At 53.2% G+C, this 14,558-nt stretch overlaps 2 protein-coding genes across 2 annotated transcripts; both read right to left on the reverse strand.

The window, feature by feature from the left end:
- Positions 1–402: 402 nt before the first annotated feature.
- On the reverse strand, positions 403–4,542 carry NCLIV_005400 (brx1, related; the record flags this gene model as incomplete). The annotated part of the gene is made up of 9 exons (XM_003880050.1): positions 403–522; positions 829–900; positions 1,523–1,617; positions 2,052–2,121; positions 2,497–2,601; positions 2,762–2,901; positions 3,279–3,379; positions 3,685–3,743; positions 3,856–4,542. The coding sequence occupies 9 exons, from the start codon at positions 4,540–4,542 to the stop codon at positions 403–405; spliced, it is 1,449 nt and encodes a 482-aa protein (XP_003880099.1).
- A 3,068-nt stretch (positions 4,543–7,610) lies between these two features.
- Positions 7,611–12,422, reverse strand: NCLIV_005410 (putative ubiquitin-like domain-containing CTD phosphatase 1; the record flags this gene model as incomplete). The annotated part of the gene is made up of 8 exons (XM_003880051.1): positions 7,611–7,809; positions 8,559–8,689; positions 9,123–9,183; positions 9,574–9,698; positions 10,003–10,055; positions 10,389–10,581; positions 10,956–11,123; positions 11,391–12,422. The coding sequence occupies 8 exons, from the start codon at positions 12,420–12,422 to the stop codon at positions 7,611–7,613; spliced, it is 1,962 nt and encodes a 653-aa protein (XP_003880100.1).
- Between the last annotated feature and the right edge of the window lie 2,136 nt (positions 12,423–14,558).

Raw genomic sequence — 14,558 nt, forward strand, 5'->3', positions numbered from 1 at the left:
CACGTAGAGTAGCGATGGCACCATGGCGGCATATCTAAGCTGGCAAAAGGTGAAGGAAACCAAAGATCGTATGAGGCAGCGGTAGGCAGTTGTAGTCTCATCAGGGGACAGGCGGGTCGATGCCAGGCAAGAAGTTCAGAACAGGGAACTCCTGCGCAGTCTTGCCTGGAGAGTCCGGAATCTAGCACCACACGGTAGGCTTAACAAAGGCAGCATTTTGCCTAGAAGCGTTTCAAGAAGTGGAACGACGTCAAGGTTCGTACGACAACCGAAAGAAAACAGAGAGTACAGCGAAGCAGGCCAGCGTGTTCGCAAGAAAGGCAAGAAAATGTGTTCCGCAGAAAAAATGGACGCAAGAGTCGAGGTATTTGACAGAGTCTGAAGTGTGTCCCACAACACACTTCAAGCTCCGACTTTCCGTTTCTTCTTGCTCCGCCTGTCATCGCTCTCCTTAACGAAATCGCCAAACACATGCTCCATTGCAAGGGGACTCTCCTCGATGTGCATTTTATCCAGTCGCTCCTGCGGAAACACCCAGAAAAGGAAGAGCTGTGTTTATCCATCTTCCGAGGGGCGCGGTTCACTGTACACGCCTATGGTCACCGCGTGACAGCAAGCAGCGTTCCGAGCGCCTTCCTGAAACAGTTTGGCAGTTCACCGAAGGAAGAATTTCACCAAGACGGAAGCAAAGCAGACTCTACTGGACTGCGCAGGCGGAAGGAAGCGACCGGCTAGAAAGAAAGACACGCTGTCTCTGGGTTGGCAGAAGCGCACTGTGAAAGCAGCCTTCCCCGACAGAATTTCCGCGCAGATTTCAACTGGACGTACCGTGCGTTTCTCCTTGGCCATGACGCGCTGGGCGTAGGTTTGAGCACGACCCATACGCTGAAGAGCGACAAGCTGCAAAAAAAAGCAGGAAACGGCGACGGGCGGTGCTTCATAGATCTTCGTTTTGACATAAAAGACCGGCGAAAGAGGAGACGAAGGAAGGCAAACATTTCTGAAGTTTGTCGGCTGTTCTACGATGAAACTAAAGTGGGCTGCCGACTCTCTCGATAATAGATGGAAACAGGAGATGAATTTCCCTTTCGCCTTTTCCTCCCTTACTCTTGGTCCTTCATCCGCCCTTCGTGCGTTCCTCGTCTTTTGTTTCGGCTGCGCAAAAGCCCTCTTTCGCTATTTTGTCTTGCCGCACTCCCCCCGCTGTCTTCCGTCTGAATCTGCCTCGTGTCTGCTAAATCCTTTCTACGGAGAATCTGAATTCGAAAAAACCTTGGACCGTCGCCTTAGCGAAGACCTCCACGCTTTCCTGCCCGCCAGAACCGGCTTTCGCACTCGTCTCCCCTCTTTCCTTGCATTCCCTTCACGCGCGGTAGAACCCCCTCGCGCGTCACCACGTCGCATCCAGATCTTCCCCTTCCATGGAGAGAGCACAAACGATTTCCCATTTCTGTCTTCTTCCAGTTTTTTCCCCTCGCCCCCCGGCTCTCTCCACATGCAGGTCAATCCCGCTTCAACTTACGTCTCTTGAACAGACGTAGTTCTTGTTGCTCCAAATCGTCTTCCCGCTGAACGCTCCGTCCAGAATCTTCACAATCTCAAAGACACATCGCGGGCCTACAAAAAACACAGAGGATCCAAGGACTTATCAACTAATCTCACTGCAACTGAGAAAATGCTCCCCCGAAACCGGTACACACAACCCCAGAAACTGTGCATGCATGCATATAGATAGATAGATAGATAGATAGATAGATAGATAGATAGATAGATAGATAGATAGATAGATAGATAGATAGAGAGACATATATCGAACGCTTCAGTTTAAATTGAACAACTGCAGCATGCCACAGCCAATATGTGAATATCGGTAATACGCGAATATCGGTACACGCTGCACGCATATATATATATATATATATATGCATACAGAAGGGCTATGCGCGTATACAAAACTGCGAATGTATACAGGTAGCAATATATATATATATATATACATTTTTTGTATTGGGAAAGCACGGTTGATGGAGAAGAAAGAACTTTTTGCGTACCAATTTCAACGAACGTTTGTCTCTCGGGTTTGTCTGCGTCACCGCCTTCACCTCCGATCAGGGGAGCAATCTGAAGAGACACACACACGAGACAAAAACCCAAATGTTTTAGGGTCGAGCCCTTTCATACTCCATGGCGCCGGCCCCCTTCCAAGCACCGAAAAAAGGACGGATTGGTCACACAAGTCAGTAAACGTGGACAATTGCATACGCATATATTTGCATATGTGTTGAGGGATACGCATGCCTAGGTATGCATAAACGTTTACACATATAGTTTTCTACATATGCATTATGCAAAGGCGTATAAATGTATACCTCTATCGGTATTATCTGCGTATAAACAGGAATATATATGTATATACATTGAGAGAGAGACAGGTGCGTTGGGCGGCATGCGTCAGTGTTGTATATATGAACGTGACGATGGAACCGAGAGACTCACTTGATAATGACGGAACCAGATGCGGTTGCCATCGAACTTGTAGAAGGCGAGAGCATGGTCAAAGAACGGCTTGGCCTTTGGGTGGTTTCGCGGAGTTCCAAACACCTACACGATTAGATGCGAAGAGAGATAAAGTGTATATACACATAGAGGTATCGCGCGAGAGCGGAGAGTGCGCACGTCTGCGTTTCAGATGGGCCAGCAACGTATAGGGGTTCGGTGAGTGTCTTTGCTTGGATCTTCTCAAAGTGCGTCGCTTCCTTACCTGGACGAGGACCTCCTTGATGAGTGCCAGGTGGGGCTGGGCCGGCGCATGCTCTGAGCCAAACTCGGGGCTAAACAGAAGGAGCGGGCGCGAGTGGAGCAAGCAGTTGCCTGTCATCTTCATCTCCGCTAGGGTGTGGACTGAAAGCCGAAAAAACAAGATCCCCACTCTTCAGATGCAAACACGGATACACAGGGACGACGATCAAAGCACCAGAGAAAACATCCACACGTCCTCGCATCTTTTTGCATTACACAAGTATACTATATATAAATATATATATATATATATATATATGGAAACCCGGAGCATGCACTTCACATAAATTCACACTTGTGTAGAGGCATGCATATATATTTATATATATGGATAGATAGATCGATAGATCGATAGATAGGGAGAAATGCACACGACGATCCCTCAGATATGCATACAACCATGGATAGGACGGTGCTGGGTATGAAGATAAGAGAGTAGCGCATGTTTCCTTGCGGAAAAAGCAGGAAAGTGGCCTTACTGTTGAGGACGCGAAAGATCAGGGTCGGTCCATGGGGAATCTTTGAGACGTGGAGAAGAAGGTCTCGCTTCCGGCTCTCAAAGTACAGCACATTGTTACACCTGAAACGGACACCAAATCTCTCCGCGCACGCGTGCACCGTGTCTACTTACAGATGTATACATGCTTCTTTGCGTGCGTATACGTACATTCAGTTATTCGTACATTTAGAGGATAGATACACAGGGAGAAACGCATCCATGCAGATAAGATGTGGACGTAGATGCGCAGAGAACTCGTTCTTTGCCTGTATTTTGCGTGAGCCTGAGAGAGCTCCTTGGCTTTGTCGGAGTTTGCCGCTCCGTGTGTCTAAGCAGGCGTTGGAGAAGGCAAGAAGAAAGGAGGGAACCGAGAAGAGAGGACTTACGCTCGCAGTTGGGCCAGCTCACTGATGTCCTTCATCGTCTGCTTCCTCTCCCATTTGGACTGTAAAGGCACAGCGCAAGAAAGAGGAGGAGCCGCTCTGTCCTGAATTTGCTCCGTCGCTGAAACGGCAAAAGTTTCCTGAAAAGGCTGAAAAAGCTGCGCTGTGCCTCACCTCAGCCTTGTGATGAGGAAGAAGGCGCTTGAAGTCCTCCATCAAGTGTCTCTGGAGATGCGTAACACCCCGGCTGCCCAGAACGAGAACGCGCTGGCGATTCACCCAGCGTCTCTCTCGACGAAGGTAATCTGCTTCGGCGAGGAGATATGGATCTGCAGGAACGGCTTCGCTCTCTGCTTCCTTTCCCTCGCTCGCGTCTCCACTTGTCACGGCACCTGAGGATGTGCGAGAACGAGCAGCCGAAGATGTCATCTCGTCTCCTTCCTCCTCTTCTTCCTCTTCCTCTTCTTCTTCCTCTTCTTCTTCCTCTTCCTCTTCTTCTTCCTCTTCCTTCTCGTCTTCACCTCTGGATGCTTTGCTGCTCTTTCCAGGTTTTCTGGACACGTTGCTTCCTTCTTTCCGTCCACCGTTTGACCGCGTCATTTTCTGGATTTCTGCCTTCTCCTTTCGAGTCAAGGAAGCAGGAGCGGAAGAAGGCTGTGGCTGTAGGCTGTTCGCCTCCTGTCGGTCGTTCTTCTTTGCTTTTCTCGCCAATGCACGGTCTTCATTCTCTGGATCTGTCTGGATGTCCTTCCGGGTCTCCGCCTCGCCCTCACGCAGAGAAGAGACACTCGCGTCCGTCGCGGACTGTCTCTTCGCTTTCTGCCGCAGACCGGCCTTTCTTCCTCCGCCGTCGGAGCCCATCGTGTGGTAGGCTGCTGACGAAGAGCGACTGGAAGAAGAGAGACGAAACACAGTCGAACGGAAAGAGGTGAGGGGAAGAAGCAGGGAGAAGAGAGTCAACGGGCGAGAACCGGAGAAAAGACGCGGCAGACGCCAGCGCTAGAAGGGTGTAGGCTCGAGGCAACTGCGACTCGGCGGCAGAATATAAAAGCAGGGAGAAGACGGTTGATACTTTGCTGAGAAAGCGCGAGAAGAGAAGGAAAACGGGGAAGGGGTTGTGTGGCGGCAGAGTTTTTTTGTCGGGCCGGAGTGTGCCGTTTTTGCAGGGATAGCAGACCGGAGACAGGCGAGGCGCTCGGCGAGGAGAGACGCGTGAAGCGAAGAACAAAAGACGAGCGCAAGACACAGAGAGATCGGTTCAGCCCTGGGAGATGCGACAGAGACAAAATAGACTTAATGGCGCCTGGAGAAAGAGAGAGAACGGAAGAGAGCAAAAAAGAGTCGAACGAGAACGAATGAATCGACATTGCAGCCCCACAGAGAACGCCTACGGGCGAGAAAAGCTGCTGCATGCAGAGAGGGACTTTTTGCGTTGGCAGCCGTGTAGGCTGTTTGATGGACGGTTTTGGAGACTCGTCGGCTATTCTTGGAATTTTGACTCAAAGCTCAAAAGAAACGGTTCGGTTTCCTGTCTGACTGGAGAAAGAGCGCACTTTCCCCCGTCGCGTCCGTACGGCGTTGCACTCACGGACTCTCTCGCCTTTCTCAACGCCCGAGGGCAGGATCTGCATCGAGAAGAAAGACCAGAAAGCCGAGACTTGTGCGCTGTCTTCCGACAAAAGAAACGCGTTTTCTCGGCCTTCGATCTCTCCGTCAAGGCCGGCGGCTTCGCAGCGGAACTCGCTGTCTCTGCTGTGAAGCCACGTGCCAGGGCTGACGAAACTCGGAAAGCGCTAGGCAGCTGACCGAGTCGCGACTGCCTGAGCGGAGGCGCCTCTCTGTGTGCTCTCGCCTGCCACGGCTTGGGTATTGCGTCGAGTGTTTGGTGAGAAAGCGGGGAACGAACGAAAAACCCCGACGCAAACGACACAGGCAAGAACGGCGAACAAAAAAAGGACAGGACACGAAAGCAGCGTACCAAGGCTGACAAGAAAAACGCTGAAAAGAACGCGCATATCAATCTTCAGCAACGCCTGGTTTCCTGCATCGTGTGCGGCGGAGCCCAGCCAAGAGTGACTGAGAGTCGTGACAGGGAAGTGCCGTAGACTGGCTTCAAGTCGCCCTTAACTCGCACAACTGAATCCTACAAGCGAGAGTTCCCACGACATGGGGAGACGTGCGCGTGATAAAAGCGCCTTTTGACCACCAGATTGGCTGTCATGAAACTTTGCTTCGTGCTCCTATACGCGAGCTCTGGGGAGTAGCAAGGGATCGTAGAGAACGGGGAAAACGATCTTTTGGTAGCAATGGAAACTGCCCAGCAGGGACGACTGTGCTCGGGTTTCGTTCCCATCGCGAGAACCAAGAGAAGTGCTTGGCAGTGGTCGCCCCACGCAGGAGCCTCTCAGATGCTTTAGCCGATCAAAACGCGGCGATCACGTCAGTGAAGGTGACAAGCAACAGGAGAGGGCGACGAGGGGAAAGAAAAGCTGTGAACCTCATTGCAGATCGACACAAAGTCAGCTTCCAGTTGACACACCAGGCAGGCGTTCACCCCTTCGATGTTTCACGGTTAGGAAAAACCCAACGAAGACGGCTGCCTCCTTCCAGCGGGCTTTCTCAGAGTTCCTTGTCTTTCCCTCCGCTTTTTATACGCGGAGACATACCGGCTGGTTTTGCATTCTTCTGTATAGACATATAGAGATTTGCGTTCCTCCCTTTCTCTGCGTCCGCTCTTCTCCGCTGCGTCATCCGGAGCCTGTCAGTCTCGCTCTTCAGCCAAAACACGCATCGAGCACCTGTCGCGCGGCACTGCCTAAAAAAGATGCTTGCGGGTGCTCTCTGTACGAGAACAGCGGAGACACGCTTCCCTCAAGAGCCGCCAGGAGCTTAGCGCAGCGTGGTTTAACAGCGGGGAAAAGGAAGCGCGGTGGAGACGCCTGGTCGGACCCAATGAAACAACGGCAAGGCGCGGATGCGCGTGAACCACGGAAACCTGATCTGAAACGAAAGTGAGAAGGGTACCCTGGACGCCAGCAAGGCTCCCGACGTCGACAGCCCCTCTACAACTCTGTGTGCCTAGGCACGCGGGACAAAAGTGGGAAATCTCATCTAAATCGAGGTGCACAATGCAGAGGGTACCCAGTCTACTACACATCTCCGTAGACCGCAAAGAAACAACCGTCAGAGCGGTGCCCAGAAGCGTACGCTGGCGTACACGTTTCATTGGAACTTTCCTTTGTCGGCGAGAACGCCACAAGTTCAACTCGATACACTCTCTGCCTTGTGCACAACCGTACCTAGAGGAGGTATAGACAATATTTGCACGTAGGCAGAACAAAGCAGTTCAGTTCCTGTCATGGGAATGTCACAACGCGTGCTGCTGTCAACGCCTTGCCGGGCACGCTACTGCAGTGACAAAAAACACAAAGTGTGAAACCGCTCATTTCGCGATTCGCCAACTCCGGTGTATGCGCATCACACGCGCACCTCCGCCGGGACTGGTCAAGAACCTCTTTTCCGAGCTCCTCCCTGCCGCGTTGCTTTCTTTCGAGTTTCGGTGCATGCTTTGCTATTCTGCCAAGCCGCATTGATGTCCTGATGATGCTCAGGAACATGGGTCTTCAACGTGAAGGTCATTCTCCGCTCGTTTTGTCCCGTGACGCACGCGCGCAACGCCGAGCTTCTCTGACTTGCACGGCTGCCGTGCGTCTCCTGTCACCACTCTTTGGCTGCATGCAGTTGTGTGTCCTCTAACAAGCAAGCAGCAAATGCCTTCTTCTCGCCGGGCGGCGATCGTGTCTTGCCTAAGCGATGTCGGCTGTCTGAAGTGTGCCGTGTGTGAGGGCCGAGCCGACTGCCAGGGTGTTTTGACAAAAAGACGGGAAGTTTCCCGTCCGTCCGATACCAGAAAGAGTGTAAAAAGTGTATTAATCGCCGTTGGATTCCTTTGCTTTTCTAGCCAAACGGGTGACGTCCTCGGAGACGAGCCCTCCACGGCGCGCCTCTTCTGCTGCTCGGATTTTCCAGTGCTTGTGCGGGATATTTCGAACGTCTGATTCCTGCGCAATGCGTTTCAAATAGATGCTGAGAAGCAGCAGCTCTGTGTCGTTATTTCGCTTCTCTCTTCTGCGGGGGAAGGTGCGAGCGAGAAAAAGAGAAATGCAGAGAGGGAAAGGGAAGGGATCGCATAGCGAGGACCCGTGGTGGCGGCGAGACAGCGAGAGAAAAGCAAAGAGCGAGAGAGAGAAACCGGAGAAAAGGAAAAGGAAAGGCGAAGAGACGGAAGCCGGAAGGGGAAACAGGGGCAAGAGGGAAGGAGAAGAAGAGAGCAAGAGCGGGGAGACAGAAAAGGAAACAGGAAATAAAGAAGGAGAATGGCAGACAGGGAGAGGACCAGAGGAGCGAAAACAGACAGCACAACACACCACAAAAAGGGGAGAAAGGAATGAAAACATCGCAATTCAGGTTCCTTTATTTCACAGCCGGTCAACTGCGCAACTGGCCCAAGCAACTGGAAAAATCAAGTTAGCCGCATGTAACCCTATTCGTGGCTGCACAAGTGTATAACTGTATATACATATTCACATGCACTTACGCAGTCATGTACAGATGTACATATGTATGTGTATATGTTCTGTGCAGTGTCCTCAAAAACATATTTGACCGTCTGACATAGAATAAAGTGAAGCACAGTTCGACACATCGGTACAGGAACTAGTTCCACATAAGATCGCCCATACAGGGGCGCGAGTATAGGATAGACACGAGGCCGGCTTTGCTACGTCCACGGGACGATCCCAGTATACGAATGTGTCCCTAAAACATAGGTTACAGGGCGACAGTGTCTGTTGCAGAACAGTGAAAATTCGCCTTACCTGTAGGCAGAAACTTTGATTCCGTTTTTGGGATTGAAGACGAAATTCCGTGACAGATCGTCGACGTGGACGGTGTTGCTCGCGTTCCAGAACTCGGGAAATTTCCGCCATATCAGCTCGAGAGCTTTGACCTGAGAAAAAGAAAATCTTTCGCTACGCATGCGTGCCTGTGGACTCCCAGATCCTCATGCACGCGATCACCCTACGCACGTTAACACGTAAACCGACCCATCTTCCCACATGTTTCCTGAGATACACGTACACATACATATATATATATACATATATATATGTATATGTGTGTGTATCTATGTATATGCAGGTGTATGGGTGTAGGCATATGAATCGATGTGAAGACGTCCATGTACCTTCAAATAAGTATGTCTGTGTGCGGATTTGTCTGGCTTGGCAATGCAAAGAAGGGCGGCACTGCTCTTCAAAGGAGACAGATCCGGTAGCTCCACCACCGGAAAAAGCCCGGAGAAACCGTCAAAGAGAAGACGGGAACCTCTCGCTGCCTCTGTCCTCAACAGGGAAAGAAAAGGGAATTCGGGCTCAACGCACCTCGTGGGTCCGGAGTTCGACGCCTGCCTCCTGAGACGAACCTTTCCCTTTCTTTTGTCTTCTGGAACAGACCGTAAACATCGACGACCTACGCAGTCACATAAACACAGAGTAGACAGACCCCAGAACCGCAGTTGGCCCCCTGGGGGAGTCCATATCCGAGGAAGGCAGTGGCGATAGGAAGTAGATATAAAATGCAACAAGACATCCAAGCAGTCTTAATTGTATGGATGCATGCAATTAAATAGAGGAATCGGTAGTTGCGTGCATTCATGAATGCAAAGATGTGTGCACGTATCTGTACATGCGTATGCCGTGCGTTTTCTGGTCTTTGCGCGCGTGTTTTGCGCGTGCGCGTCTGTATCTATACACTGCAGAGAGGTGCGCCAGAAAGCGAGCGGCGCACGAAGCTGAACGATGAGAGAGCGACGAAACCTTTCTTCTCTCTCACCGATCGAGAACGAAGCAAAGATGGTATTTGGAAGAGGTCAGGAAGCCGAGCTCCGTGCACTTCATCTCCACCCACTTCCAGTGCGTCTGACTCCACACAGCGATGTCGTAGTCCTCGAAGACTTCCTGAACGAAAAGGTTTGTACGGACGCTGCGTCTCTCGCGCGGGAAGCCGTTCACTGCTCCCGCCGTTCACGTCTTTTCTCGCCTCTCCTATATCTGCTTCGCCGTGCCTTTTTCTCTTTGCTCTACATAAAGATCTCTCTTCTTCGCTTCTTGGGTTCCGCTAAACCAGCGTACGACTGCCGGCGCCAGCAGGCACCACACCGCCTCAGATCGATTTCGCCGGGGCGATGTATTTTTCCCTGCTTCGTGTCGCACAGATCTCTTTTTTGAAGACAGTGGAACAGAAAAACGCGAGAAGACGCACCTGCATGAAACGATCGAGAAACGGCCGCTTGAGGTCTTCCATGCTGCCTGCCACTGCAAAAAATGGGAAAACAACAAACGAAAACAGCAACTCCACCTGCAGGCATTATATATATATATATATATATATGGACCGATAAAGAGATAGATACGTGTGTTTACGCATATATATGTATATATATGTATTCATATATGCATACAATACATACGGCGGGAAAGACACATCCATGCATGGGCGTCTGCATTGCCGTATGAGCACCTCGTGCGTGCAAGAGAGGATCCACCAAGTCGCACCCCGCAAATCGCCTCTTCCTCAGCTGCGCTTGAGAACGAATCCAATCACGTGGGAAAGAACGCCTGTTGCGAACGGTCCCTGCACACACTTACAAGATTTGCAGTCAAAGAGCGTGTAGTCGAGGTCGAGAACGAGCAGTTTTTTTCCTTTTCTCGGCGCATGCAACAGCTGGATTCGCGTCCGCTCCAGCGCCATGTCGAGGCGCTCCAGGTGAAGCGGCGTGCGAAGTTCGTCCTCAGAAAAACGCGCACCACCGCTTGGCGAGGCGAGAAAGTCGTCAACAACCTGCCACCAAAGCGAAGCACTCACAACAGGTAGGCGGGAAAGAGTGGCCAAAGACGGGGAAGAATCGGAAGGACAAGGCACAGAGGAGCGACGGCGCCGAAAAAAGGGCCGGAGAAAGAATGCGAAACTGCAAACAGAAACAGAGACTGTGCGCAATTCGGTTTGGGAGGACCACCCCCCCCACCTCCACACTTTATAAACTTTTCGATTTGTCTCAGTTAACTCTCTGGGCTGTTTCCCCCTGCCTACGGGCAGGCTCCAAATTGCAAAACTATCTGCAGGCGCACAGTCACGGCAGGCTCCTTCCCGTCTCGAAAAGCCCAAATGGACCGCGCACGAATCGGCCGGTCCCGACCGCTGAGCAGTGGACGTACACTGTCACTCTCGGCTAGCGCGGCGGCGTGCGCTTGCGCAGCAGCGAGGAGCTGAGCGTCGGTGCTTCCAATCAGCATCATTTGCCGCTCCTTTTTGAAGCGCAGAGAACGAAAGAGGTCGGTGTCCTTCGCCGCACCGCCTTGGGCATTGGTGAGGCCCAGCAGTTTCTGGGAGAACACCACGGAACGGCAGACGAGACTCGAGTTCCACAAATCCAAACATGTGGGGCCAGCTCGATGCATGTGGCACACACACCGGAGCAAGCGGATGACGCATCGTGGGAGCTCTACGGAGCGTCACCAGGTGATTGACAAGAGATACGTGCGCCTCCGGTCAGTAGCGGTCCTCGCCCTGTGCATTCGCGTGGCCCGCATGGCCTCAGTATCTACATGAGGGCGGAGAGACGGAGAGGGGCGGAGACAAAATTTGCACACCTGTTTGTCGGCGGGCACAGAGAGCCGTTGTTGCAGCCTTTCTTTGAAGTCGCCGAGCGAGAAGCACTCAAAGTCGGGCAGCGAGAGCGGCACGTCGTACATTTTTCCTCCCCACTTCACGTTCACCACCAGGACTTCTCCGAGGTCTTCTTCTTCCTCCTCCGCGTCGTCGTCTGCTACGATGTCGAGAGCCGGCACGGAAGAGGAAGCGTCAGTGGACACTCGAGGGAGCGCGCTGCACGGCCTTTCCCCTGCTGCGGCATCGGCGATCGCGGCTTCATCGGCTTTGCTTTCTGCACCAGGAGGGATCTGCTTGTCCGTCTCCGCAGCTCCACGCGTCGAGGGGTCTGGGTCTCGCTTCTCTTCGCCAGCGAAAGACGCTCCGCTCTCTGGTGCATCTGTCGCGTCTTCGCCCTCTTTGCTCGCGCGTCTCCCCGAGCGATCCAGCGCGACGTCTGAGGTGTCTCCTCGCGGCGAAGTTCGACTGTCCCCTTCGCGGGGACTGTCCCCCGTCGCGGCGTCGTCCTGCGAGCACGGGCGCAGCCCTGGCGAGTCCATTGCCCGATGCCCGTCAGCTGTCTTCAACTGTTTAAGGGAGACGCGACGTCTTCCTCCCCTCGCGAGGTCTGCCGGGAGGGCTGTGCATTCGTCTGCGCCCGCTTCCCTCTCGGAGTGCTCGAGTTCCACGAAACAGTCGGTTTCTGCGCAGTCCTTCTCGCCTGCAGTGTCTTCTCGCCTCCTCTTTGTCTCCACCAAGGAATGGCCCGCCCGCGGGTACATCGCCTCGGAAGCGGCGCTGGAGGCGTCGCACTGAGGGCCGAGAGGAGAGAAGGGAGAGGGAGAAGAGAAGGGAGAGGGAGAAGAGAAGGGAGAGGGAGAAGAGAAGGGAGAGGGAGAAGAGAAGGGAGAGGGAGAAGAGAAGGGAGAGTCACAAGGCTGCGAACCAGATGGCGACTCTCCGGAAGACGCTTGGCGGCGCTCGACTGAGGAAGCACGATCGTCTTCACCGCCGTGCTTTTCCGACTCCGTCATGTTTTCGAGACGAACTCCGGAGTCGCCTTGACAGTGTGGCGCGAGACGAGCCTCCTAAAAGTGGGGAGTGGAGAGCGCAGGAAGTCCCACGCTAACGCACTGCGGCGACGGGGGAGCCAACACGCGTCGACGGAAAAAAGACCCTCGACGGAGAACAGGGTAGAAACTGTGATGGCGGTGCGTGAGGCGAAGACGCCGCGGTGACCATCCAACGGTAAGGAACCGAGTACATATACATAGATACACTGTCAACAGAGAGGGTTCCCGCACAGCTTAGGAAGCGTTCTCTTGTCTTTGGCAGGAGGCACTCGCAAGACGCGAACAGGGTCCAACTCGTTTTTAGCACACCTTTGGGCAAAATGGGCGACGGCGAGAGGACGCCCTGGAGACAGCCAGAGATACACCTTGACGTGGAGAGAAGTCAGGAAAGCCGCGAGAAGAAGCGGGCCTTTTGCTGAGCGGAAAGACAAACCCCTTTTCAGCGCGCCGCGGGGCCGCCACGCGCTCGAGTCGCGCTGTTTTGACCTCGCCTCGCAAAGAGAGAGGTCCGTCTATGCACACGTGCCCCAACGTCCGTTCCCCTCCAGAAAAACTGAGCAGAACAGACTCGGAAACTAGGTGAGAAAAAGACTGGCAGTTGAAAGAGAGAAAGGGAGCTGGAGCCGAGGAACATGCCCCCAGGAATCTTTAGCTGCCTGGCGTCCAGCGGCGCACATGCATTTTTGTGCAGCAGCAAACCGGACGAGGCATGCGCCAACCAAGTGAGGCCAAATATCAGCCATCGCCCCCCGACAATCTCGTTCCAGGAAACGAAAAGAACCGAGGAAAGATCCAGGGTTCGTCGCAAATCCTCCGGCTGAACAGCCTTTTTCTGCCTTCGGAGAAAGACCTGCGAGGGCGCCTCGGCGAAAAAACGCGTTCTCCCTTGTCCAGGCTGATCCAGCCAAGGGCGAGTCTTGCAGATCTGGTGTCCATCGGTAAACCAGGAGATGTGTAACCCGATCCGGGAAGGCGTGCAAGTGCGTTTTGTCGGGACAGTTTTTCCCTTTTCCCCGTGGTGGTTTTCCACCGCTGCCTGTGTCTTGGAGGTTCTTCAGTGGGGTGAACGCCATTTCGCGGTTTGACTCGTGCCGGGAGGCCTTCGCTACGACTCCAGCATTTGGACAGATTTCGGCTGTCGAGCCGTCTGTCTGTGCAGCAGTGGGAAAAGTCCTTGCAATCGTACCCTTCCGAGGTCTAAGGGACACGAAAGCGGAGCTGTGTGCATCTGCACATTATCTCCAGATAGAACAAGTCAGCCGTAGACTCAACGGGAGCACAAACGCTCGCTCCGGCAGTTTTCCACGTCCCGAATCTCCCCAGTTGTGTTCACAACAGTTTCCCCCGCCGCAAGACCACAGCGGGAGACGCAACGGCGGGTTCACCAGCTCGTATAGCCCGTAGGATGGCAGCACGGCAGTTACATCTTTCGATTACCCGCAGCCGAAAAAGCGACATCGCTCCAAAGAGAACTTGAGTAAGCGCATGAACCCGAGACGTGTTGCAGTCTGGTGCAGTCAAGGAAGTCATCCTCTCTGCTGCCGTCGCAGTGCGGAAGAGCTACTTAGTGACTGTTCGGCACGACGGGTGCTCTCGCCAACAACCAGTGCGGAGAGCCTAGGGTATGCGGTTCGTCTGTTGACTCGGTCAAAAACACGAGGGAGCAGTGTCCCCCTCATCAGCACAACCTCTCGTCCCCACTCGCGAATCAATACACTCTGGGGTCACACCTAGTCACCGACAAAGTGTTCAGTTCTGTCAGCGACAGCCGGTCGAGACGACTCTTGCGATGTCGCTCGTTGGTGTTCCTAAACAGGCCGCAACTGAACAGGGAGTCGAGTTGGCCATGGGTATAATCCAGCTTCAGCTGCGCGCGGATACTTCCCAAGAACAGTGCTGATCATTCGAGATAGGCGACACCCCTTTTCCCGTAGTCCATCACTAACTTGCCAATCGCCACAGCTACATCTTTGTCGCTTGTGAACGAGGAACCCACCCCACGTATTAATACGGTAGGGTATCAGCCGAAGCAGGTCCAACTTGTAGTATAGTCCCCAGAAAAAGCTATTAAAGAACCCTTTGTCAGAGATTCTCACG

The sequence above is a fragment of the Neospora caninum genome, chromosome II (assembly GCF_000208865.1).
Source record: "Neospora caninum Liverpool complete genome, chromosome II".
NCBI lineage: Eukaryota > Apicomplexa > Conoidasida > Eucoccidiorida > Sarcocystidae > Neospora > Neospora caninum.